General features: G+C 53.6%; 8 protein-coding genes across 8 annotated transcripts; 4 read left to right on the top strand and 4 right to left on the bottom strand.

Annotated features, from left to right (window-relative positions):
* Positions 1–836: 836 nt before the first annotated feature.
* Positions 837–3,018, top strand: AYO20_04037 (hypothetical protein; the record flags this gene model as incomplete). The annotated part of the gene is made up of 2 exons (XM_022642336.1): positions 837–2,827; positions 2,880–3,018. 2 exons carry the CDS (start codon positions 837–839, stop codon positions 3,016–3,018), a joined length of 2,130 nt encoding a protein of 709 aa, XP_022501717.1.
* Positions 3,019–3,693: 675 nt separating this feature from the next.
* Positions 3,694–5,289, top strand: AYO20_04036 (hypothetical protein; the record flags this gene model as incomplete). Its single annotated transcript, XM_022642335.1, has 1 exon — positions 3,694–5,289. The coding sequence occupies one exon, from the start codon at positions 3,694–3,696 to the stop codon at positions 5,287–5,289; it is 1,596 nt and encodes a 531-aa protein (XP_022501716.1).
* Positions 5,290–5,877: 588 nt separating this feature from the next.
* AYO20_04035 (hypothetical protein) lies at positions 5,878–8,409 on the bottom strand (the record flags this gene model as incomplete). The annotated part of the gene is made up of 1 exon (XM_022642334.1): positions 5,878–8,409. The coding sequence occupies one exon, from the start codon at positions 8,407–8,409 to the stop codon at positions 5,878–5,880; it is 2,532 nt and encodes an 843-aa protein (XP_022501715.1).
* A 3,333-nt stretch (positions 8,410–11,742) lies between these two features.
* On the bottom strand, positions 11,743–13,169 carry AYO20_04034 (chaperone DnaJ; the record flags this gene model as incomplete). The annotated part of the gene is made up of 4 exons (XM_022642333.1): positions 11,743–12,053; positions 12,120–12,941; positions 13,002–13,071; positions 13,134–13,169. The coding sequence occupies 4 exons, from the start codon at positions 13,167–13,169 to the stop codon at positions 11,743–11,745; spliced, it is 1,239 nt and encodes a 412-aa protein (XP_022501714.1).
* A 2,469-nt stretch (positions 13,170–15,638) lies between these two features.
* On the top strand, positions 15,639–16,010 carry AYO20_04033 (hypothetical protein; the record flags this gene model as incomplete). The annotated part of the gene is made up of 1 exon (XM_022642332.1): positions 15,639–16,010. The coding sequence occupies one exon, from the start codon at positions 15,639–15,641 to the stop codon at positions 16,008–16,010; it is 372 nt and encodes a 123-aa protein (XP_022501713.1).
* Positions 16,011–16,904: 894 nt separating this feature from the next.
* Positions 16,905–18,750, bottom strand: AYO20_04032 (hypothetical protein; the record flags this gene model as incomplete). The annotated part of the gene is made up of 2 exons (XM_022642331.1): positions 16,905–18,267; positions 18,416–18,750. The coding sequence occupies 2 exons, from the start codon at positions 18,748–18,750 to the stop codon at positions 16,905–16,907; spliced, it is 1,698 nt and encodes a 565-aa protein (XP_022501712.1).
* Positions 18,751–19,320: 570 nt separating this feature from the next.
* Positions 19,321–20,352, bottom strand: AYO20_04031 (hypothetical protein; the record flags this gene model as incomplete). The annotated part of the gene is made up of 1 exon (XM_022642330.1): positions 19,321–20,352. One exon carries the CDS (start codon positions 20,350–20,352, stop codon positions 19,321–19,323), a length of 1,032 nt encoding a protein of 343 aa, XP_022501711.1.
* A 781-nt stretch (positions 20,353–21,133) lies between these two features.
* On the top strand, positions 21,134–25,504 carry AYO20_04030 (hypothetical protein; the record flags this gene model as incomplete). The annotated part of the gene is made up of 1 exon (XM_022642329.1): positions 21,134–25,504. The coding sequence occupies one exon, from the start codon at positions 21,134–21,136 to the stop codon at positions 25,502–25,504; it is 4,371 nt and encodes a 1,456-aa protein (XP_022501710.1).
* Between the last annotated feature and the right edge of the window lie 706 nt (positions 25,505–26,210).

Raw genomic sequence — 26,210 nt, 5'->3', positions numbered from 1 at the left:
TCACCTTTCACATCACTTACTAGGGACTCGTACCTTGGCCTGGGAGTTATCTGGACACCTGTGTCTGGCAGTGGTCGATCATGTTCAAAACGGGGGTGGCCCAGAAGTGTCTGCATAAGGCGTGTCTGATCTGCTACCACCACCATCACCACCTGCAAACTACGACCTACCCTCCCCCAAAAAGTTCGCATGCTGTCCGTGGCCATTGACGGCCCGCCTGCAGCCACCCACACCATCCATCCACCACCCACCATCCACCATCTCCCACCTCACGCTACTGGACTTTGTTCTCTGCCATCTTTTTCCCTGCCTGCGTCCTGCATCCCATCCTGTATCTACCATCTACTCTTTTTCACGCCACCATTGTCCTCCTCATAACACCACTTCAAACACTCGTTTTTCTCACATGTCGCCTCGACACTCTCGTTATCAGCCGCACTCGTTCACTTCGTATTGACATAGACTGCACCTGGAATCTATTACTGGTGTGGGCTATTGTTGGTCACTCACTGGTCATCATTTTATTCTGGGCGACAACTCGGACACGAGTTCCGTTGGCATAACATCCTACTTTTATCACCCATCAGCGGCGACTCCTGCGCCAGCCCCCAGACTCTTGTTCTGTCGGATCTGGTTCCCAGCTGTGACCTCAGCCACCCTTCGATCCTCCTGGAAGCCTTGCATTCTACGTTGTCCGATTCCCCAGACCCTCGATCCATGCCATCATTTCGCCTTTTTTCCGACTCGGTTCAACAACATAACAGCCAAGTTACGACAACGGTTGCCCAGTCTTCCAGAGACTCAACTCAATCCACTCGTAAAGTCCACATCCAACGATGACTCGTCCAACCTACATCGAGATCCCCCAAGAAAATCTTCGCTCGGCTAGCGCACTCTCGAGAAATGCATTGTCGCCCCGGATCCAACATTTCGACGGCGATGTGCCTCCTGCACTATCACCGTTGGATGCCATTGCTGCCCGAAGTCGCAAACTGGCCAAAGAGTTGGAGGAAACGAGGAAAGCCGGCGAGCGTCGCATGAGCAGACTCCCACCACAAGTGGTGACGGAATCCCTGACCGAACACCAAAACAATCGTCCTCCCATATTTCGTGCCTTGTCTGATGGCCTTGACACAGTCCCTCCTCTCCCAACGTTGGATAAGGAACGTGGTGGCAGCTTTGCTCGAGTTGCTCATCCTCTGAACAGGCCGACCTCCCAACGTGTTCACGTGAGTGCCCTTAAGTCGGGCGAGGATCAGGAAAGCAAAGAAACATCTCCGATGCAGGATTACTTTGGTGCCCCTCGAGTAGAATCTCCTCCGCCGTTAGAGCCTCAGGGACCATTATCACCATCCCATAGCGTTCCCCAACACGGCCTTTCCAGACAAGTCTCGGGCACTTCTCAATCAGACTTCAGTGCGACTCTGGCGCCGCCACGATCCTATTCCAGCCGACTCCGACCGTACCAGGATGCTTCTGACGACGACTATACCAGTTCCAATGCAGGCTCGACGTTTTCCCAGTCAAGGAAGCTTTCATCCAGCAGCGGTGTTTCTGCTCCTCATTCTCCAATCTCGCCCTATGAACAATCTCATGCTCGATCACCCTCCAGCACTTCACTTGGGTCTCCCTCTCACAAGACACTGACACGGAATTTCTCCCGCCCTTTGAGTTCAGTCAGTATGAGCAACCTCAAGGGCGACAAAAGCCCGACCAAAGCCACATTCGCAAACCGGTTGAGCCAGCTCCGTGCTGCGAACTCTTTCGATAATTCCACATCGCCCGTCGATGGCTATCTCGCTGGGGAAGCGTCTTCATATACTCATGCCAAATACAGCTTGCCTAGGGGCCGACTGGTTTCCGATCGGACATCTGTAGTTTTTTCGGCCCTGTCCACACCCCATTTCGAGTGGCAGGAGCCGATGTTTCCTTGCACGCCACCATTAGAAGCCAAGAACAGCACTGAGCTCCCGATTCCGTCTCCAATGGCATCAGCTCGACCCAGCAGAGAAGACCAACATCAGAGGTCGAGCCCGTCTTTTGAGCTCAACTCGGAGCACACGTTGACCGCCACGGACCGTGCCGCCTATCCAACACCGTATTATACGCCGACAGGATCTCTCAGATCCAATGACTCTTCGAGTTCGAGACCTTCGATTGGCCAGCTTGTTCCTTCATCTTCGGGATTCATGCATCCCCCTGTGCCATTATCACCCGTAGCAGAAGCATCACACTCTTCACGATCGACAAGCACGGTTCGGCCAACCACAAGCCGGTCTGCCAGCAATTACCAAGGCCTCTCCATGGACGATCATGTTGCCAAGGCAATTGAGCTCCATCAACAAAACGAACTAAAAGAATCGACGTACCATCTGCGTATCGCGGCCAACAAGGGACACCCAACTGCAATGCTCCTGTACGCCCTCGCTTGCCGTCACGGTTGGGGCATGCGAGCGAATCCACGAGAAGGCGTACAATGGCTTCGGAAGGCTGTAGACTACGCGATGCTCGAGGTTGCAGACGACGAAGATCCTGCAGGCCAGAGGCCTGGGGTTGATTTCTACGAGAAGAAGGCACATCGAGCCCAATTTGCGCTGAGCATTTACGAGCTCGGGGTTTCACATCTCAACGGCTGGGGTATCGAGCAAGACAAAGCACTCGCTCTCCGCTGTTTTGAGATCGCCGGCAACTGGGGCGACACAGATGCCCTGACCGAAGCGGGTTTCTGCTACGCAGAAGGCATCGGCTGCAAGAAAGACCTGAAGAAGGCTGCCAAGTTTTACCGGATGGCCGAGGCCAAAGGTGTGAGCATGGTTGGGAACAGCTGGTAAGTCAAGGTGGCTTTGGTGAAGCCAGATTGTTTTTCTGACCGGGCGCAGGATTCACAAGGACAAATACAACGACTCGGATGAAGAGAACGACTCGAGATCGCGGTCTTCTCGAAAGACGTCGAGCGAGAAACCTCGCAGCAAGTCCAAATCCCGGGGGATCTTTGGACGCAAGAAAACAACATCCTGACCCGATATGTCAAAACATGTCTTTGGCTGGACTTGGACATGGTCTCGTGGCAGTGTCAAGGGCAAGGATGATGACCTGATATACATCTGCTCTGGAAGCCCTCGGTCCAATTCCTGAGGCCCTTTTCATCGATGATGGCTCATGTATTATGAATTCTCTCTCAATATATACGGCATGAGTCTTGACTTTGCACTCTGTGTGAGCTTTGACTTGAATTCTTTTTTTGGCCTGTCAAAAGCGTGTTTGAGCCTGACGCCTGTGTCGGGATATGATATTACTTTTTTGTCGGTGTCGAGCACACCATAATTGGCTAGGACTTTTTAATTCATAATGAAATTGACGGCTGTCTATTCTCCGAGGGCGTCGAGTGTGTCGAGTGTGTCAAGTTCCACTTCTACTTGTGTCTGTACGTGTAGATACAGCCACTTGGTTGGCCATTCATTGCCGCATTTGGTCCACATGGATGCATCCATGCATATGTAACCCCAAGGTGCCCCAGGCCCGTTTTCAAATGACTCAGATATTGCGCGACATTGCGAGTGCGGGCTTCATTTTTCTTTTTGATGTTCAGGGATACATACCGTTTGTAGGAATCTAAACTTTTTAATTTGGGCGATATTTATCAAGAAGAAAAGAAGAGAAGAATAGAAAAGAACAGGGATTGAAACGGCCAGTATGAGTGACGTCCAAGGAGCCCTCGTGCAAGGGCCGCAGCAGCAGGGAGTTATACCGACGAACAGGACGAGAAGAAGAGGAATAGGAAGGGGAACGAGAACCAGGACGAGAATCCACTCCACAGGCCTCGCGCCGCACCAGCTCCCGGCTCTGCTGGCCAGGCTGGAGGCGCTGATGCCCTATTCGATCCCGCTTCTGCGCAGGATTCAGTTCCATCTCCACGAGGAGCCGGCCTCGGAGTCGGCGAGGGTGTTTGTCGCTGTTGCTGACGCTACCGATGGTGATTCCGCTGATGGTGATGGTGATGGTGATGGCGATAGTTGGAGGGGAAAAGGGATCAGGGATGGAAATGGAGATGATGATGATGCAGAGTTCGTGGATCGGTGGTTGAGGGCGAAGAAGTCAGGCGAGCGTGTCGAGACGAAGGGCAGGGCAGATGCAGCAGGAGGAGAAACAGGAGAAGCAGTGACAAGGCCGCAGCCTTGGGTTGCAGCGCACATCGACCTGGCCAACGCCGGTCAAAGCCAGGTATGGACCTTTGCGAGCTGGGAGGCCGACGAAGACGACGGACTATATCCATTGCCGTCCTCATCTTCGGCGGCAGCACCAGCATCGACATCGGCATTACAATCACCACCATCACCGTCACCGTCCCCTCCTGACTCTCTTCCTCATGGCTCTCCCCTTCCCAGCGACTCATCCACACCCACCCCCACCGCCACCACAGTCCACCACGCCCTCATGCACTCTCTCTTCGAGTACATCCACACAACTCTCATACCTCGCCTGCCCACCTCGCCGCCACCGTCGTGGCTCGAGCTGCAGCGCACGGGCAAGTACCTGACGACGCCGTACTCGCGAGACAAGGTGCTGTTCGCGACCGTCTGCGAGAAACTCTGGGGGTATTTCCCCCCAGAGGCACGGGCGAGGACCGACGACGGGTACTGGAAGTATTTATTCCGGGTTGCCCAGCAGGAGGAGGAGGAGGAGGAGCAGACGGGGAGGGTTTCGACATGGTCGGCTCTACCAGCGCCCGTCCCACCGTCGTCCTCGACCTCCGCCTCTGCGTCTCCCTCTGAACCGACTCCTCCCCTCCCCCCAACCTACCGCTTCGGCCCCATGCAGCCCTCGCACCTCCAGGCCGTGCTGGACCGCACGCCCATCCCGCGCACCCTGGCCACGCTGCGCCAGTACGTCTCGCTGGGCGTATTTTACCGAGATCAACCGGACCCCATCGGATGGGGGTTCCTCGGCAAGGACGCCAGCCTGTCGAGTCTGCACACCGAGCCCGAGCACCGCGGTCGGGGCCTGGCCGTGGCGCTGGGCCGCGAACTGTTGAAGAGGCAGCATGTCGTTTCGCCTTTTGCGGCGGCGGCGGAGGTGGCAGCACAAGATGAAGCAGCGACTGCGAAAACTCCTTCTACTGCTACTCCTGTATCTCCCGCTGGCAGCTACACCTGGGCCCACGCAGACGTCTCCCAATCCAACACGGCCAGCCGCCGCGTCATGGAGAAGCTGGGCGGCACGCCGCGCTGGATGGTCATGTGGACCGAGGTGGATATCGAAAGGGTTGTGTCGTTGTCATCCCGTACATAGTCAATCCACGAAGAAGACAGGGGGAAGGGACATCACAGTGTAATGGCCAAGCATAAACATACACCCACAGACACACACAGACACAGGCGCACGTACAGGTAGAGGTACAGAATAGCGAAGACAAGTACCGACACGCGCACGGACTTGGATTCTAGGTAACTTGCATGAACACACAAGTAATAAAATGTAGATGTCTGTGTCTGTGTCATGGTATTGATGCTTGTACTATCCCTACATAATTATGTCCAATCTTCGTTACAACGAGTCGTCACCGAGTTATCAAGGGACTGATACTGAACGCCGCCGTACGCGAACCAAAACAGACAACATCAACATGAATCATTATATAGTTTCCATGCTGTCCTTCCCTTGTCCATCTTTGCTCGTTCGTTCTAAAACAACCACATCAGCTCACGCGCGATATGTTGCGCGACACTGGATATCCAATCTCCCCAAACGCTGTCGACCTGATAACTCCTTCTGCGGGTGATCGGGGTATCTGATAGCAACTCTCTCCCAATCTGTTGCTTCGACTGGCAATGCATCGCACAGTTTGGGTATCAACATAATGTGATTTCACACATAGTCCTATATCTTGCTAGGAATCTCATCAACATGCTCCGCCTCGGCCGCTCTCAGCTGCTCTTGATGTTCCACATTTGCAATGGCCGACTGCAATGCACTCGTCAAGTCAATGTGGAAGAAAGGTCTATTCAAGCTGTGGACAACAGCAACCTTCTTGGTTGAGTTTCGGGCATAGGCTTTACTCTGGCTGATCTGCTTCGATAGATCGCCATCATGGCTGGAACTCGTAGTAGAGTCATCCTTGTACTGAGCTTGCGTGATATCGTCCGACTTGGAGATACCGCTGCTATGTGGTCGAGGACCGCCATGTTCTTCGTCATGAAGACGAGACAGTCGTCGATTCGCTTCGTTTTCAGCAGCCGCGGCGGCCGATGACGCTCCACCGATTTCTGCAACACTGAAGATGGGCTTCCAGCGATGTTGCTCTTCCGTCGGGGCTGTGGGGAAGCCGAAGCCAGCTGAAGCGAGTGCTCGCTTCGTCCAGCGGTTGTTGATGCAGGCCAGGTGCCACTGGACGGGTTCTGGGGAAGCATACCGATCGAGCTGATTGCGCACGTCGATCAGGGTCTGAACACTGGTGACGTCGACGTTGTTGACCGACGAAAAGTCCAAAATGATGGCTTTCAACGTTGGAAGGTGAGATCGATCCTCCTCCGACTTACCCCTTCGTGGGCCAGGATTGTTCCATGGGCGATCACCAGGGCGTGGCCATGAGTCAGGATTGGTCCGGCGCGTATGCTCAAAGATATACCGGACAAGATAGTCGGTGTAGTGATTCGCGTTGGGATAGTTGAAACCCTCGCTGAATCGGTAGATAAAGATCCCCGGATAAGGAGACTCGACGTGGATGGACGGATTTGAGCCATCGTTGTGGTCCAAAGGAAGGAAGATATTTCGCGTAGCCTGGTCGTCTTCGGGCATGCGAGGCTTGTCATGGAATTTGTCTTCGATCAGGTGGTCACCAACGACCGAATGAATCTGGACTTTTCCGACGAAATGACCGCGTGCTTTGATTACACGGAAGAGAAGGACAGCAGCAGAGACACAGATGGTGGTGTAGATTCCGTTCTCGATGGACGAGAAGATGGTCACAAACACACCTGCGAAGAAGATGATGACTTCCAGTGGTGACACGCGCCAGAATTGGTAGACAGTGTTGGGAGGCGTGATCAAATCTCCCACAGCATGGATGATGACGGCAGCCAGCCCAGCTTGCGGGATGTAAAAGAACATGGCTGGAAGAGCGTAGATGGCCAGGAGAACTACAACCGCAGTAATGACACCAGCGAAAGGCGTGCGCACACCAGCCTTCGACTTGATGGCAGTCCGAGAGAATGACCCTGTCGCGGGATATCCTCCCAAGAAAGGCCCGAGCAGATTTGTGACACCGATGGCCACCAATTCCTGCGAGGGATTGATGGTGTAATTGTTGATGCGGCCAAATGACTTGGAGATGGCAATGTGCTCAATGAGCATGACGATGACAGATGCTGGGAGTTGGTCGGCAAAGTAGCTGATGATTTTGGTGTCGATTGTCGGCACTGCAGCGTGTTTGAACCCTCGGGGCACATGGCCCAGGATAGCAAACTTGGGCTTCTTGCGATGATGTCGGTTGACGAGGTAGCTCACCAGAATGTACAGGCAGAGCACAAAGGCAGTTCGCAGCGTGTTGAGGAAAAAGAACAGCTTGGCTCTGTTGGGGTATTTCTTCGCACAGCGGTTGAAGGTGAATCGGATGAGGTAGAGGAGAAACAGCGCCGTCAAACCAATGGCGGCGTCGAGTTTGGAGTGACCGAGATACTTCAGGGTGTTGATTATAACCAAATAGGTTGAGTCGCGAGTATTGAATCCTTTGACCTTGATACCCATCAGGTTTGGCACTTGACCAGCCGCAATGCTGATGGCAGACCCGGTGATGAAGGCGGAAATGGCTGTCAACGGAATAAAATCCACAATCCAACCACATCTGATCAACCCAATAAAGCAGATGATTGCGCCGGCGATGATTGCTAGAGCCGAAGCAACAACGTGGCCGGGAACCTCGGGGTGCTCTGCCAGCACTTTGTCGACGACATTGCCAGTGATGGTGGACATGACAGCGACGGGTCCGATGGTGATGTCTTTGGACGTGGCAAAGAACCAGTAGATCAGAACCCCCATGAAGGAGGAGTAAAGACCATATTCAACAGGAAGCTCGGCGAGTTTGGCGTAGGCCATGCCCTGCGGCACAACGACAGCGCCGACCGTGATACCAGCAACCAGATCGCCAATCAACCATTGGACATTGTACCGCAAAATCCAGTGGGTGAAAGGGAACAGACTGCGGACGTAGCTCACCATTTCAGGGCCCGAAGGAATGAGTTCTCTAAGCCAGTCGATACTTCTCGGTTCTTCCTCAATGTAAGTGTCAGCCGTACTGACTGAATAGGTCGATTCGCCCCTGGTGACAGCATCTTTCGAAGCCTGGCGCTCGTCAAGGTTGATAGCGAGGACCTTGGCCAGCCCGTGGCCAACCTTGGAAGACTTGGACGCCATTGTCACGCCTCACAGGTCTAGGCAGAGATCTGAAAGAACGTGCTCCCGGCTAGTTAATTCACAAGACAAAGTGTCCAAGGTCGCCGTGCTTTGTGGAGGGCTGGAACGAGGGTATATAAAGAAGAGGGGCGATCGGAGCGGACTTGCAGAGTTTGAACACCCACACACCCTGGGGTGGGCAGATTGCCCTGACGCGATATGGAGACCGGTAGGGACTGGGATGCCTGACCGCTGAGTGGCTGGATATGCCAAGTCCTCTGGCGTGGTGGAATGCCGTAGGTGGATAGGATGTGCAAGGTAAAGACTAGGGTTTAGGGCGAGCTTGTGGCTTGCAGCGTGGTTCGGGCTATTTGCGTAGTTATGAGTCGTTCAATTGCCTAAAGGCGGAGGTGACGATGGAGCTGTATCTTTGGCAACGGTCGACCCGGCCGCCTTCAAACGGCAAGCTTATGTGCTGTGAACAAGCAGGTCAGAATTGTAAATGCTCATTTCCGTGGTCAAGCCAAACAAAAAAAGAGCAACTCAGCGTCGTCGCAGCAATCAACGACGGACAGAAGGAATAGTCTCCAGGAAAGTTACAAAGAAGACAGCTAACGCGGAGATGGCGTCGAGTATAAATATGGAGATGATGATGATGTAGGTAGAGGCGAACTTGCAGTAACCGTGAGGATCCCCGCGGCCTCAAGCAACCTTGTGAGGTAGTAGCAAGCGAGGGACCATGTGGGCGTCGTGCTTGATTGAACAAGCGAGATCTCGACCCGGGCTTGGAAGAAGGAAGAGGGCAAGACGGGTGTTTGCGAAGGGATCTAGAAAAAGCTCCCTCGGATGGCTTCCTGAAGAAGGGGTGCAGAGATTTTCTATTCGTCCCATTGGGTCAATGATGAAATGGACGGGGTCTGAAGTGATGGTGCAATCGAAGGCGTGATGGGACCCAAGGCGCCTTTCTCGGGAGAGCGACGTTTTTCAACACCCTGTCCTGCAGCTCATGTTCATGCGCCCAATGCTCAGGCCGTGGAACTGTACCATTAGGACGGGCTGGCGAGGGATGGGATGTTGAAGCAAGAATTGTCCAAGATTGCGACAAGACAGCGCCTGCTGGTCAAGCACACGAAGCATTTTCTTCGACTGACAGAACGGTAGGGGTGTTATACAGCCAAGCCATGCAGAGTTCCCTGCACCTGTCACAGACACGGATGGCACCAACAGAATAGAAAAGAACGTACAAATGGTACGCCTTGTCCGACCTAGAAGCAAGACCCCTTCACTTTGGTATCACCATCGCCGTTGAGGAGCACTGGTAACAACAATGAGTCGTATGGTCGACAATGGTCATCGTGGCGATGATGACAACGCTCTGGGTGATGGTCTCATTGACACTGTGACCGTCAACCCCCGTTGCCGAATCGGTGGTTTGGTGGTTCTCCTTACCTGGCCTCCCGATGTCTTCGTATCTTGCAGGGCGGCCGGCCGATTAGTGGCAAACTAAATCACTTGTCATATTTCGCCTCGTTCGCCTGCAAAGATTCCCTGATATCTGTGACCAAAAAAAGCCATTGAGTCTTCTTACAGGAGCAAAATGGCGTGCTCGAGGTCTCCTGGTTGTGGCTGTCGACATCTGTTTCGTCGATGAGCTTGGTCCCGCTCTCGCACGCCAGGGGGCGTGGGTCTCCCACCCTGTCAATTTATGGACAAGGCTTGCCGTCATTGAGGCAAGGTCTGGTGCCGGAGCCAATCATGATGAGCTGGTCGTTGTGGTGGGTTTGGCTAATTGCTGACGCGATTTACGCCATAATGATCCCATCGACCCTGGGTGTTGAGAGTGACCTTATGAGCGTTCACAGCTCACCCTTCCTATTCTCTTGTTATTTCCTTCTGTTCAATGCTGTCTCCTTTCCCCGGTAATGACACCAGCATGACATCCGTTGAATCGTCGATGCAGCCTGTTCGTGGGGAGGACAAGGTTGACGGTTTGGCGAAGGCTGCAGGTGCAGCCGGAGGGGTAGCATGAGGAAGAAGGGAGGAGAGAGTGGGATGTCTGGCAAAGGGAACAAATGCATGTGCTTGATGATCGGTTGACCGCTTTTTGCGCCCAATGCAGGTGCCAAGCCTTTGATTTCCAAATTCGGCATGTCACGTCAAGCATCGACGACGAAACCATGTCAGCTCGACCTCGTCCTCAAGCCTCAAGCCTGAATCCCAACGCTAGCCTCAGCCTCAGCCTCAGTGTCAGTCTCAAGCTCAACCTCAAGCTACCGCAAACTAAATATGACAAAAAGTCAAGGGGCAAAGCCAGCCTCACTTTCTCCTTGTTTTCATCCCTGGGCAATGCACAGAGTGCGTAGCAACCTCCATTCTAAAGGACACTGGGACTTCTTGATCGCTTCCTCTCCTCCCAGAATTGTCCCAATGCTTTCCTCGTCTAACCAAGTCGGCGGCTGGGAGACGCGACCTCCGACACCTGATTGCCCTTCGTGTCGACGAGATTGTGGCCGGCCTTAAGCCATTCCGAGCTGCATATCCAATGGCAGGCCGTGGCTTCGCGTCGCGCTAGGACAGGGTCAAGCCATTCGTTCTTCCTCGGTTCAGCCAACCGATCTCTCATACTTACACGAGCAAGAGAGAGATTCGTGCTTTGGGAATCACGGGATCCGCTTGCTACGAAGGACCGTGCCTTCGTGGAGACTTGCTTCTCAGTGCTAACTTTCGCCCTACGGAGGACGGAGAATTCTAAAAGCCAATTCAATAACAACATACCCTATTTCGCTTGATACATACGAGTCCAGCGTCAAAGACCTTCCTTACCACTGGCAGATACGGCCTGTCCTGCTTTCTCTACTGCAATTCGCTGAAATACACCACCATAACAAATTGTAATTGTCCACTAGTCATAACCCATGAATGAGGTGTCGCATGCCACAGCACTGAACCCCAATTCTATCATGCACGATAGCGAGGCTGTCTAAATATGCGGGGGCCGGATAGAGCATAGGACATTTGTCGGACCCTCTAACAGGCCAGTCCATGCGCTCAGCCCAACAAAGACTTCCCTAGGTGGGTGTCATGAAGAGCTATAACGCCGTATCCTGGTTTCCCAACTGAACGCCGGGAATTTCATCGTAACCGATAACTTCCCCATCCTTGACGCCGTACGATATGCCACATGCCCATGCACCAGTGACCACACGGTCAAATGCAGGAAAAGCCTCCATGTTTGCTGATGTCCGGAGTCGTGCTCTTCTTCGTGCGTCAAGTCATTACGTCGCGATTGTTTCTCTCTGTTCCTTGCCGCATTGTCACATCTACCCGTAAAATGGTGGGCAATTCTTTGCCACTTCATTGAGAAGCGCATTGCACTCTCTCGGCTCCAGGTGGGAGGCCATCCTCATCTTCATCGTCCATACCAGCAGCACCATGAGCACGCGCTTGCTGACGGGGGTCGACTTCTTCTAGGTCGAAATCTTCCACCATGCCGTCTGGGGGAGGCAGTTTCTGTTGCATGCGAGGAGGCAGGACTTGTTCGAGGAGCTCAAGGTTCTGGAGTTGTGTCTTTTCCGGGAATTTGACGTCGAACTGAATGTACAGGTTCCCAAAGTCGTGGTGTCTGAATGACGGCATGCCTTGGCCCTTGATCACCTTAATCGCTCCTATCGGCAAAGTCAGTGTGGGAACGTCGACGCGATGATCTGGCGCAGCTCTATGTTTGTACTCACCAGGTGTGATGGGCTCGCCGGGGTAGATATTGACCGTTAACCACCGATCATCGAGATGTTCAATATAGATCTGGCCACCAGCCAAAGCAGTCAACAGGTCAATTTCGGCGTGATAGAATAGGTCGTCGTCCTTTCTCTGGAATCTCGGATGAGGCTTCTGTTCGATCTCAAAGACAACATCCCCAGCGAGAACACCGGGCATCTGATCGCCCTCACCACGGAACTCGATTTTGTGGCCGCTCTTGACACCACGGTCGACATGCACGTGAAGGACCTTGCGTTCCACAACCGTTTTCTTTCCCATGCAGCGTTTGCATCGGTCGCGGTCCCGGATGGTTTCTCCTTCGCCCTGGCAATCGGGGCAGATGGTCTGGAAACGCTGAATCATAGGACCCATTTGACGCATCATTGTCTTCATACCCTGGCCGTTACAACCAGCACAGGTTTTGACCGCCCCCTCTTTGCCTCCACGGCCTTCGCACTGTGGGCAGATAACTGATTTTTGAAGAGCAAGTTTCGAGACTTTCCCGCGGTATATGTCTTCAAGAGACACTTTGTGGACGTGGTGGATTGTTCGTGCTTTCTTTGGGCCTGTATCGCGCATGCCTCCTCCAAACATGCCCCCAAAGGCTGACCCACCGCCAAAGAACTGCGCAAACAGGTCCTCGGCGGCCATGCCGCCACCTCCCATTCCGCCTTGTTCTAAGCCCTCTTCACCATATTGATCGTAAAGACTTCGTTTTTGAGGGTCGGACAGGACTTCGTATGCTTTGGAGAGGTCCTTGAACTTTTCAGCTGCATCTGGATTGTGGGCATTCTTATCTAATCAGGAGTTAGAAACTGATTGCCTCTCTCAGACCGAGCTTCGAATGATAGTCTTACCCGGGTGATGTTTTAGAGCACCCTTCTTGTAGGCAGATTTCAGTTGGGCCTCTGTGGCCGAAGGATCGACCTGCAGAAGTGGTTAGAGGGCGACAATTCCAAGCCTTACAAAAGGAAAGCGAGTCGCCGTACCCCGAGAATATCGTAATATTTCGTCTCTTTGACCATCTTGCTCGGGAGCGGTTTCGGGAGGAAGAAGCTGACTAGATTCGGTTGACAATCAAGTCAAGAAGGGCGAGGAATGTTGGGGGGTTGAAAAAGATTTGTTTTGTGAGTGAGCGAGAAGGAATTCCGGACAAGGAGGTTTGCCGGTCCAGGGGATGACAGAGGCGGTGATGGGACGTTGAGTATCCAGATAGTATTACCAAGAGGTACACATGTAGTGAGAAGGGTGCTAAGTGCGAAAGTCCTCCGATTTATGAGGTCAATCGCAGGCAAACAATTGTATTGTTCAGTTGCTGAGGCGCGCAGGGGGATCGGGTCGGGGAAGGTCTTAGAAAAAGCCAAGAGGAGAGAACCAGATCGAAGGTCGCAGATTCCGCCATCCAAGGATTGTGGACCAATCGAAGTCCGGATGAGGCTGAGGACTTCACCCACTCTGAGATCAACTTGTCTTTGGAGAGAAAGCCATGTTTCGTCAGCCGGATCAGGATTACTTTGGCTGCACAATTAACCACATCATTTATGCTGCTCCTCACAGCTTACAATATGCTTGTATTGTGGTGAGATTGTTATTTGGGCAGATTCGCATCCCAACCTGTCGGGGGAAATTTCCCGAGGCTCAGTCTAATAATCAGGATGCATCTAACATACATAACGAGCTAACTACTCGTACTAAGGATCCGTGCTCCGTGCCCACGATAAGCCCATTCCGAAAGATCTACTTGGCGCTTCTACGGAGTCCTGGACCCTGGCCCGTGCTTTCAGCCAATAACATGAACCCGAGATTTTTCTTTCTGGACTTTTTGTTTGCCGTGGGTCTCGGCAACGCCTGTTGTGCGTGGTTTTACGTGTACAAACACAACAATAACAACTACCCATAGTGTGCCGTGGCTGGTGACGGTTTGTGACTTGGGAATGAGCCTTGTCCCATTCCTCGGACCCAGCAACACCTATCACACATCTCTGGGCCCGCCCAGACAAGTCGCCTGATTCAGCCTTACGAGACCCCAGCCTTGTTGGTTTCACTTTCGGAGCGGAGAATCATTCTTGCGGTCATGCCATGGCACCTTCGTGGTTGGTTGACGGGCTGTTCTTCCTTTTGCATATCTACATACATAACTAGGCACCTAAGGTATGTAATTAGGTAGTCACAGAAATACCTTGTGGCAGGATGCATTCCACGTCGACAAAGCTCGGACTGCGCCTCGTGCTTTTCAATCCCCTCCCTCCGTTGGCAGACGACTGGCACCACTGGTTGACGTTGCGTTGGACCTGAGAACTGAGTTTGGAAATCTGCCCCTCTTCCAATAGGTCTGAAGGGATACGGTGTTGGTTTTCCCAGTACTCATACTATGGACCGTTTACCAATTCGAGGAAGGCTTTGCATGGGACACCACAGAGTCGGAGTGAGAGCATATGGTGGCCGTACCGAGTACTTCTCCATAATTACCGTGGCCTACTTGCCTGCCGCCTGCATAGGAGTTGTGTCTTTCGGAGCTCTAGGTAGTCCAAGGAAGCGGGGAAGCCTAGCCGTGCCTGGATAGCTACCTAACTTGTACCTAGCCTAATAGGCGCTCGGGCCTTTGATCAATGAGCGGCGCAAGCACCAACCGTACCCACTAATATTTCGAGGAAGATCGCCTTGGAGGCTCCCCCACCTCAGGTGCGATACGAGTACAACCAACATCCACCAACTATATCATCTCCTCATTCCTTCAAAGCCTCCTAAACATGCATCAGACACTCACACAGTTGAAGGGCAACAACATCCCTCTTACTGTCCCGTCATCAGCTTTCTTTCTGGCAACTGACCCCGAGCCAAATGTTACACAGAACCGTGACTGCACTGTGATAGGACAGAGAATCCGATCGTATGCAGGCTATCAAGGTCCGGTGACTGGCGACTGCAGCCTCGAGAGTTGTCACTACGTGGGACCAGTCTGAGGCCTTATCGACCTGAATTCGAGTCGACACCGACTCGCTGCCCACTGACCAACACTGTTATTTCCCTTAGGAAACCAGGCGCCTAAGCATGCGGGCAACCATTTCAAGTATTTCCCGCCTTTGCAGGTTCAGTCAGCTGACAGTGAATATGGCCAGTAACACTGTGCAGCAATCTAGCTACCTTGTTCCTCGTCCACAAACGTCCCCCTGTTGGAAACCAGAGCTCTTCGAGTACCTGACACGGATTCTGCAGTCCTGATTGCTCGCACTGTCAGGCCGCAGTAACCCAAGCCGATGCCCAACGAGGCCTAGTCCTCATATGTCAGAGCTCCAGAAAAGGGTTGCCACGTCGTCCAAGCGCCTTGGACTTCCCATCACGCCTGTCATCTGGCCTCGCAAATCTTATAAGACTGACGAACAGACCCGATGCTTGGTCTTCGAAGTTGGGGCATCAGCTTTGAAAAAGGAACCTCTCGTTTGGTGAGCCTACCGCGGAAAGAGGTATCGCAAAGTCCTGTCCGTGCCGTTGTCATGGTTCGCTCAAACCACAGCCGACCCATCCCGACCCAGATCTGGGAGAAACACAAATTCACCATCTATGCACTCTATGCGAGGCTGCCTCTTGACCAAGTCATGGCTGAAATGCAACAGAAACATGACTTCGCCGCCACTGCGCAACAGTACAAGCGACAACTGGGGAAATGGGGCCTTCGCAAGAATGTCCTGACTGAGTTGGATGTCATTGACGATGAATCCATCGCACGTGGAGGCAAGGACTCCCAACGCCAGATACGGCGCTTTCAGAAGAGGAAACAGCTCAAAACACAGAAGCCAGCGAAACCAAAGCCGGCCACCCCGCGCACCACCCGGTCAAGCTCGGCTCAGAAGCGAAGGCCTCTGTGAACTGGACGTACCAAATATCAATGGTGCTGCCCTCTTATTTCAGAGTGACATAGCTGGATGACCCTTCATGGAACGAGTTCTAGTCGCGCCTCAAGGGACTTCTTTGGTACTGTTCTATCATTGAACATTTCCGCGCTTATATGATACCTCATCATCACAGGAGTAGCCATGGACCCTTCGGCCTGAGATGTAAGCAAATGGTTACAACAAGTACGCAGGACCCCTTTGCCGTTCTCATGGCTCCCACCCTCCAACACCCCGACCTCGCACTTGGATCAATTGCTTCGCATGCTTTGAGCTTTCTCGAGAATGCAGGCTTTGTTGGCTCTCGCTAGTGCGCACCGTCCGAGCAAACGAACAAACGCTATCCATATCTTGTGCAAGGCTGAGATATCGTTTTGTTCATTTAGCCCAAGAGAACTACCAGCCCAAAGGGCATCCACCGCTGATTTCTGAACGGGCCAGGTACTATGGGGAATTGACGACCTGCGGTATATGAGACAAAGGGGGTCTACGTTTCAGACATTGTAACTGGACCTGTGTTCGGAAAAGGTATACGTATGTACCTCTTGTTCGCTTCGGACGCGGGAATATCGTGTATCCTTTTACATTGGTGGAAATCACGAGTACCGTCAGGGCCACAGAAATAGATCTCATGGCTAGGGTGGCATTGATACTGACAGGTCTAATATTCGTCTCAATCGCGAGCCTTTAGTATTATAAGCATCGGCATTCAGGACCCATGGCACAGCCACGCTGGAACGACTACCCCGGTGCCATTTCAACTCATCCCCGCGGAAATGCCCGGCAGCATCCGTCGTGATGTCGCCTGATTTCTCATATCTTGCCAGACCTCCTGCTTGCCCATTTCCTTGCGTGACCCTGTGGGAAAGTTTATACGTGCACGAACCGCAAGATCAACTGGTTACTCCTGGGTTTGGTGGTGTACGCGTCGATCTCCTCGATGCCGTTGTCGTCGACGATTTCGGTGGCCCAGTTGCTGTAGATGGCCGAGACGAGCAGCTTGATCTCCTGGATGGCGAGGTGACTGCCGATGCACATTCGGCCGCCGGACCCAAACGCCCAGAACCAGCGGTGCATCTCCCTGAGCTGGTCGTCGGACGAGTGCGACGGCAGCCAGCGCGACGGCAGGAACGTCTCCGGGTCCGGGAAGACGGCCTCGTTGCGGTGCAGCGTGTAGGGCATGGCCGAGACGCGCACCCCGCCGGGGATGTGGGAGTAAGCGCCCAGCGTGCTCCCACCCGGCACGTGCGGCGAGATGCGTGGCTCGATGCCCGGGATGGGCGTGTGTAGACGCAACGTCTCCATCAGGATGGCGTTGAGCAGCGGCAGGGCGTCGATCTGCTTTGGGTCCGGGAGCTCGAAGTCCCTCGCGCCGGGAGACAGAGGCCATTTGATCGGTGGTGTCAGCGTCAGGACCTCGTCGCGGAGTTGCTTCTGCAGGTCGGGGTTTTTGCTCAGCTCCCAGTACAGGTACGTCAGGGCGATGGCCGACGTCTCGTGGCCCGCGCCCAGTTGGTCCAGCATTTCGCTGTAGATCTCCGCGGTCGTGGTGTCATCTGTGTTGTTGTTGCTGCTGCCGTCCCCGCCGTGTAATTCGTCGTGCCGGGTGGTCGGCAGGATGACCTCGCCCTCCGCCTTTCCCGCGTTGGGGTCCTTTTCGCGGAGTTTCGTGATGCCAGTCTTAAACTGCTTGTACACGACCGGTTCGTCGCCGGGGTAATCTGCCAGTGAAGAACCATCCCCGCCGGTTGATGCTCGTCGCGAGAGGAACTCGTCCGCCTTGCGGCACATGCCGGCGTTCCAATCCTCCAGCAGGACATTGGCCTCGTCCACGAAATACGGCACGACTTGCAGACCGAGCCCGCGCGTGAGGCGCTTAAGCCACGGTGCTTCGGCCGAGAAGAACTCGTAGTCCCGACGACAGTGGTAGTGGTGGAGGATGTGCCTCCGCTTCGCCAGGTCCTGGGTGAGGTTGGTCCCCGCGGCCAGGCCGAACTGGTACGCCGACATAAAGTCCATGGCGAAGGCGTTGTTCATGTCGTGCACGTCGGCCGGTTCGCCCGTCTCGGAAAGTCTCTGGAGGAGCGGCAGGTAGCGGGTTGTGAACAGCGTGTGCGAGTTTGCGGCCACTTGCGGCGAAGAGGCGATGAAGGACTTGGAGTAGACGTTGGCCATGGTGCGTTTCTTCTGCGAATGTGGCCCGTGGTGGATTGTAGAGAACATGTTCATGACCCTGGCCCAGTCCATTTGTCAGTCTTACATTCTTCTGTTCTCCTCCCCCTTTTCCTCTTCTTTCCCCTGTTGGTCCGTTCTTGATGGGTATCGAGAACCACGGTTCAAATTCCGTGACAAGGCAATTTTTGGGAGTTTCTTCCACCTACCCATAGGAGCCAAATCTCTGCGGATACCAGGCGTGCTTTTCCCAGGAGCCGGCATAGATGGTCTTGATGCCGTTATCCACGCAATTGACGCTCAGCTCGTTGGCGCCCATGCGGACGACAGACCCGTGCTTCAAGTGAGCCGCATATGTCACGGCATTGTTCCTCTCCATGTACCGTTGGTAGGTGATCCAGGCATCTCCGAAGATTGGGATCGACCAATGCGCAGAGGGAATATGCCGCAGAGGGTGAAAGAGGAGAGGGTTGAGGATGAACTTGTACAGGGCCAGCAGAGCCAGCGAGCCCAACGTGAGCAGCGCGAAGATGGGCAGCGCCATATTTCGACAATCAATAGGCCTTGACACAACGAAGAAAGATAGATCGAAATACGAACAAACGCAATAAAAACGAGTGGTATCGAATGGAAGTGATGGCCTTCCTTTCTCTCCAAGTCACCGCTCTTATGATGCTGCTGCTGGAGGTGGTGGTCGAATCCAATCAAGGAGGGGAGGGAGATAAGTGAGGTTGGCCAACCGACGATGACACGACGGTGAAGCTTGTGATTCCTCAAACGCCTCACTCGATGAGCGAGAACTCCTGTTCTTCAGGTTCGACAGCACTCGGAGATGTGAGAGGAATCTGTCATGGAAATCGATCTACCCATACCCCTAATGTTAAGAGTAGGCGAGGAGCATATTCACCTCCACCTCATTAACCTAGATGTTGAGTTCGGCCGCGCAACTCCGTACGTACTTGGTTGGACAAATCCGTGATAGTGTCGTATGGGGAAGCAAATAATACTTCGCAGTCCAGATGGAGCAAAAAGAGGCGAGGATGAGTGCGGGCAACCTTTAGTGAGAACATGCAAAACACGGGACTTGTGAGGAACTGGTTGTTCGCGCCATCTATCAAGTGCTGGATACCTTCTGCTTGCCTTTTCCTTTGACAATGGTTGCCTCTGTCTCAACATCGTCATCGTCCTCGTCACTGCTCGAGAATTCATCTTCGTCGTCAAAGCCTGCAAACCGGCGAGCTGGTTGTTTGGGCTTCGGTAGTAAATGAGAGGGGATCTTGAGTCGATTCTGCAAGACCCAGAGGGCATCGACGTCGCCGGCTTCAGCTTCTGATCTGAGCCGGGACATATCCTCTGGGTCTAGCTCCATCAGATCTTCCTCATCGCTGTCTTCGTCACTAGGGGCGCCGGAGCCTCCACTGCCACTGCTATCTCCTTCTTGTGCGGACACTCCCTTAGACTCTTCCTTCTCGTCGCTCGCCAACATGGCCATCTTCACGGCATTTCGCACATTTTCTCCAACCTCCTCTTTCGTTTCAATCCACTCATCACTAAGACCTTTCCGCCGGCCATCAGGGCCCTTACCTGCTCGCATATCGGCCTCCCTTTGCTCAGCTAGTTGGATGACCTGTTCCCATCTCTTGCGTCTTTCTTCCTTTTCCTTTCGATCCATTTCCGGCTTGGTGGCCAAATACGCAGCCAGGTTTTTGGCCTCTGTGATGGTCCGCAGCCTTCTCCCGTCAAGGTTGCGTGCGCTCCCTGAAGCAAGCTCTGCATTTTGTTTTTTCTTGCGCGATGACATTCGGCCACCAGCTGCTCTGAGCTGGGAGCCAAACCCACCTTTCCCGCCCACGAGCGGTGCAGAGAGTCGGAGGGGGAGGAAAGAGCTGCTGCAGGCATGCTGGCCACATGATGATGATGGGCTTGTCAATTCTCCAACGGTGATCGTAGACGTGGGATACACGGGTTTGTTTAGGGTCGAGGTCAGAGTCAGGTGTGTGGTTTCTGGGAAATTAGGAGGGAGAAGCTCTGCTATAGCGGCCACTAAATCTGCGGTAGTTGAAGATGCTGGTAAGGGGAGACAGAGCGTCGCAGGAAGCGACAAGCCTGGAAAAGTGCTCAACAAGATGTTGACGACGGCCTCCATCTTGCCACGCCCCTGTCCTCGTGGACTTGCGACACAAGTATGTATGTAGTTAGGAATGCAGGAATCGACAAGAAGATAGGGTCATGCACTCCGGTACTCGATAGGCTGTTATGATGAAACTGACTTTGTAGAAACGTGTGCAGTGGCTTGTTTGAAATTGTCACAAGTCAGTTTTTGGAAGCGACTGGGCACGCAAGAGAGGATGCCGGTGCCTTGCAGAAAGGACCGCGGGCCAAGTTGAGGGGGCTTTAAACTCCAGGCCTCTAGCTGAATCCGGGCTGGGTGTGGCCGCTAACGAGGGAAAATTAGGCGACTAGTGGTCAAAGCCGTTAGGCGGTAAGTGCCGGGAGCTTGCAGCGGAGATCAAGACTTGCAGCTTTTCTGCGGGTGTGGCCAGGTGCCAGCGTCGTCTTCAAACATCGGGGAATTGACTCCAAGGAAACTCTCGAAACGCGTCGCAGAAAAACAAAAAAAGTCGAACGATTGATCATCCCACTACCCCCTCGTGTCCCTTCACCAAACACACAGCGACGCCCGAGCCGTCCTTCGATTCCTCCACAAGGTTATCGACCTTCCACACGATCTCTCCACCCTCCTCGGCCCATGACTATCTCACGAGAAAAGGGAGAGCGTGCACAGGCCCTTAGATTCGATCCACCGGCCATCATCGCGAGGCCACCGCCCCGGCCACTCTGAGATCCGTCCGATATTCTTGACGACACCTGTCCGACCTCATTCTGTCTTGAGACTTCCAGAGCGCTCCGATCATTTCTTACCTAATATGCCCTGGCAGCCGCTGCCTCTGTCGTATGCGGTTGCCATCTATCCCTTCCAGCCGACATCTTCTCCATCCGAACTCCCTCTTCAGATAGGAGACCAGTTATATGTCATCGAGCAGGGAGGCAAAGATGGCGCGTGGTGTCGAGGTTATCTGGTCGCGCCGCCCACCTTGCTGTCGGCATTGACTCCCGGCATCAGGACCGCCGCCGATGCCCGGGTTTTTTCTGGCATCTTCCCCAAGTGTTGTATCGAAATTCGAGAACAACTCGGTCCAGATGTGGACCCTCTCGTTCAGCCGGGCAAGCCAAAACCGCCCGCGCCAGTGCCCATGTTGAAAATCGGCGACGAGTCTCCGACGTCAAGCACCGAGCCGTTGGTAGATGAAATCACCTCCTGTTTGCGTGAGTGGTATGTCCTGCACCTCCCCGAGCTGGTGTTGCGCCGAGAGTATCATCTTCTGGACCAGATGTCGGACATCACCACTCGACTCGACTATGCCAGGAGGGAACTATTAAATGATGTGCTCACCACTCAGGAAAGGCTGCAGGTGCGGAGGGAGGCTGTTTGGGATCTGGTGCGAGGCAACAAAATGCTTAGCGGCGAGGTCATCGTTCGTGACCCGGCTCGACAAGGACGACTGTTGACGTCGCAGGACTCGGCCATCGAGCTGGCAAAACTACAGTCGGTCATGAGTGTACTGGATACTACGCCCTCTGAAAAGTCCAAGGCAACTTCACTCCACCACTGTCTCCTTGAGGTCACGTCAGTTGCGGGCACTGATCTCGACACGACAACACTGAGTCTTGCTCTGTATCTCAAGGATGCAGACGGAAATCTCAAGCCTTTCTCGGAAACGTACAGTTCCATCGCCAACTCCAAAATGAAGACACTCCTGTCCGATCTCAGTACCCGCGACATTGGGACCGATGATCGCTTGTTCCTTGTCGTCAAAGTTGTGGTTTCAGAATCTCCACGGAAGGCCAAAAAGAGAACAGTGGAAAGAGCGCCATCGAGAAACGGAACTCTTCTTGGTCCACGGCAGTTATCGCTCAGTAGACGGAGATCCAGCTTGATGTTTGGGAAGCGGCGCAATGCAGACAGGCCGCAGCCCGGACAAAATGGGAGAACCACTCCACAATCTCAGGACAGGGCATCTACTCCGTCAGTAATTGAGGAAGAGGAAGATGGGCAGAGCAAACCTGTTGGGCCCCCCGTTCCTCGGACCATTGGCGTGGGCGTCTTGGATATTGCAAAGATCATGAGGGATGGTCAGTCAAGGGAAGAAAGCGTCACCATCTGGTCTGCATCCCAGCGGGACGACGAGAAGCCTGGAGGTTCCAGCGACACAGCAGCACAGCTCCTGGATAGTCCAGGCAAGGCTCTTGTACTGTCTAACCCCGTCTCCAGTGCTACGTTCAAATTGACTCCTTACACTGCTCCTGAGGCAGACACTCTGATCAAGAACACCCCCACGTTGATGCATATGATCACCAAAACTCAGAAGATGGGTTTCTCAGAGGCCCCGTCCAAACCACGTTCAGACATCTACCTCACGTTGAGCAAAGCAGTCTTGACCCAAGGCTCCTATTTGTCTCATCCTGAGGTAAATGTGGCTCCGGTCAAGGCGCACTCCCTGCAGAACCTGCAACTAACCATGGAGGTACGTGACAACGCCGGACGCCGCGTGGAGCATTGTATATTTCCGTCGTCGAACGGAGCGGGAGTTACTGCCTTCCGAACGAATGCCGTTGAACTCGACCACAAGTGGGACCAGACATTATGTTTGCGAGTGCCGACCGAGAAGGTCCCCGAAAGCCATTTGGTTTTGAGTATTGCGGATGCTCCAGAGTTCCCGTTTGCACTGGCTTGGTTGCCCCTGTGGGATAAGCAGGCGTTCATTTCTGATGGCAAGCACTCGCTCATCCTGCACGCTTACGACAAGGTCACGTCGAGCATTGTCCATGGGCGCGGTGCATATTTGTCCTTGCCCTGGAACAATGCCAACTATAAGACGATCCATGAAGGTTCTTTGGCCACGATTGCTTCCCTGGAAGTCTGTACACACCTGTGCAGTACAGAATACTCGCAGGACAGAACCCTGGTCAGCCTGGTCAATTGGAAACATCAGACGTCGGTCCAGTTGTTGGATATCCTACAGAAACTCACGTTTGTTCCGGAGATCGAGATCGTCAAGCAACTTAGGGAGGTGTTGGACGCGTTGTTCGGAGTCCTTGTTCACAAGTCAGGGGAATCCAAGTTTGAGGATCTGATATTCAACGACATCGTTTGGGTGCTCGGAATCGTCCACGACCGACGGTTTAATCTGGGTCCTTTGATTGAGCAATACACTGAGAACCATTTCCGCTTTCCTTACGCCGCGGCATGCCTGATACGCAGTTTCACCAGACTTTTACAAAGCGTTTCGGACCCTCAAAGCGCCCGTGATATGAGATCGTTGTTCAAGGTTGGCAAAAGCTTCATGAGGATTCTGATCGTGTCATACCAACAACGACGCTTTGGCTCGCAGCCAAGAGACAATGATGAGAAGCACTCGAGTTTCAAGCAAGACATGCAGGCGATTCTCTTTGGCCTACAGATGATGATGCGCAGTGAGACTCCAGCACTTGTGGGTAGCAAGACGCTCCTTGTACAGAAATTCCACGACTGGCTTCCAGAACTGCTGCCAGCTTTCAGCAAGGAGGAAGTGATCAAAGTGGCGGTTGACTTTATTGACGCATGTGACGCAGCCTCTGGAAAACTGCTGTTATATAGAATCGTTCTGATCCTGAACTACACCAAGCTCGACCAGATCTGGGTGGACGAGAAAGACCGGAAGATGCTCGTTAAGCACTGTATCCGGTGGCTTTCGCCATACTGGACCCCAAACAACCGGTCAGACAATTGGCACGAGCAAGTCCGATTGTGCTGCTCAGTTGTCGCCGAACTCACACGGTTCCAAACTTCTCATCTGCACGACTTCATGCCGAAACTCATCTCTGCTTACAACACGATTGCGGATGGGCCGCCGTCTCGCCGACGATCCTTGTCCCTGCTCTTTTCAGAGTCTTATCCGCTGACGAGCAAGTCATCCGAAGCCAATGATCAGTTTGATGAAGCACTCCTTGAACTCTCCTCTCTCATCTCTACAATCGCGAAAATGAAGCTCCCCTCGAACCTCAAGCTCCAGGGACAGGATCTCACCGAGTACATCATCTCCACACTCATGGTTCTGCGGTCTCTTCTCAAGAATGACGCATTTCCAGCCTCGTGGCTCAGCCTGCACATCTACCACCACTCATCGGCTTTGACAATCTTAAACCATCTCTCGTCGCTTCTCATTTCTTCGTACCTCCCGACACCGGAAGACGCGGATGGTTTCGACATGCAGCTGTGGAAGTCGTTCCTTGATACGCTCCTCAAGCTCGTATCGTCGCCTGCGTTGACGCTCGAGCTCTTTCCTGAACAAAAACGCCGTGCCGTGTGGAAAATTGCAGGCGACGTGCGCCAACATGGCGCCGATCTCTTACGCAAAGCCTGGGAGAGCCTGGGTTGGGAAGCTACCGCCGACGACCAGCGACGATACAATATCCGCAGACTGGGAGGCTATCAAGTGCAGTATGTGCCCAGTCTTGTAGCGCCTACCATTAATCTTTGTCTGAGCATGCACGAAGGCCTCCGCAAGGTTGCGGTTGAGGTACTGCAAACCATGATTGTGAGCGAATGGGCATTGAGCGAGGACCTCGAGTTGATTGAGACGGAAATCATCGGTGCGCTGAACTCGATCCTGAAAGCGAAACCGGTGACGGCGAACGAAGCGGTGAGCCGCAAAGTATTCATCGCAGAGTTGCTAGAATTGTTCTCAACCATTGCGAATCAGCCAGATGATGCATTGTGGACGGCGCTTGAGGAGTTGGTGGGAACCATTGAAGAGTTAGTCGACCTGCTCACCAGCACCGATCCGGAAGAGGATCAATTTGTCAGGAATTCGTCGACCGTCCCCGCGAACCAGAATGGACATGCACAGAGCAATCATCAACGGGCCAGCAGCAAGGATGCGGACTCCCAGACGTCAGAGGCCAAAGAGCTTGCTCGAGCCCGGAGAAGCATTGATGGCCTGTCACCATCGTCGCAGCAACAGCGACAGCAGCACGGCCGCGACCGGGAGTACGGCGTGCACGCACTGGAATGCTACAAGCAGCTCGCTGAAGAGTATGAGAGGAACGGTGATTATAAGAGGTTGGCCAAGACGCATCGGGCGATTGCAAGAATCCACGAAGCGAGAGCGGCAAGTCGGTATGGAGGGAGGGAGGCGAACGTGAATGGGTCACGGATGGGGGTGATGGAAGACGAGGGGGAGGAGGACGACTTGTAAATGCGTGTTGGATGTGCAGGCACAAAAGAGCAGCGCCGGGTAAGCAGAGCAGAGCAGAACAACGGATGGTCAGAGTGGACGGACTCACATGTCCGGAGGCTTCGAGCTCTAGTAGCCAGAGAATGGAGAACAAGGTGGTATCACTGGCATGGAATGGATTTTGACACCCCGTTGGGATGATCAACTCGAGGTAGTGAAGAACGAGGGTGTTTTTGTGTTTTGCAAGGGAGCGACCTGGTCTTTTCAAAACGATACCCCGACCTGTTTTCCTCGACGACGAGGTTTCAGGGGCGTGGAAAAAGGGGGAGAGGTTTTTCGTTGCGTGTTGTTCGGGATTTTTCTGTGCGCCAACTTGTTTGGTTTCTGGGGGGAGCCTTGTGCGGATGGATTTCAGATAAGCGAAGCCTGAATGAAAATGTGTGTGTGTGTGTGTGTGTGTGTGCTCGGTGTGTGTGCTGATTTCTTTTCATGGGGGGTTCGTCCCAACTCTCTCCCAAGTCTTCTTTTTTGAGATGTTCTATCCACTCAAAGAGGTACCTTGGGTACCTAGCAGGCCTAGGTAAGTGGATAAAGAAGTAAGAAGGTCATGCACGTCCAGTCCCAAGAGGAACGTCTTGCAGGGTGAGGCGTGAGGTGTGGCATTGATCGAAGGGGAGGTCCCCCAGGAAGTCGGCGGCGGCAGTAGGACACGGGCTTCACGGGGTTA

The sequence above is a fragment of the Fonsecaea nubica genome (genome assembly GCF_001646965.1).
Source record: "Fonsecaea nubica strain CBS 269.64 chromosome Unknown Scaff20, whole genome shotgun sequence".
NCBI classification, from domain to species: Eukaryota; Fungi; Ascomycota; class Eurotiomycetes; order Chaetothyriales; family Herpotrichiellaceae; genus Fonsecaea; species Fonsecaea nubica.
The sequence above is the reverse complement of the archived record's forward strand: the minus strand, read 5'-3'. Positions and strand labels throughout refer to the sequence as shown.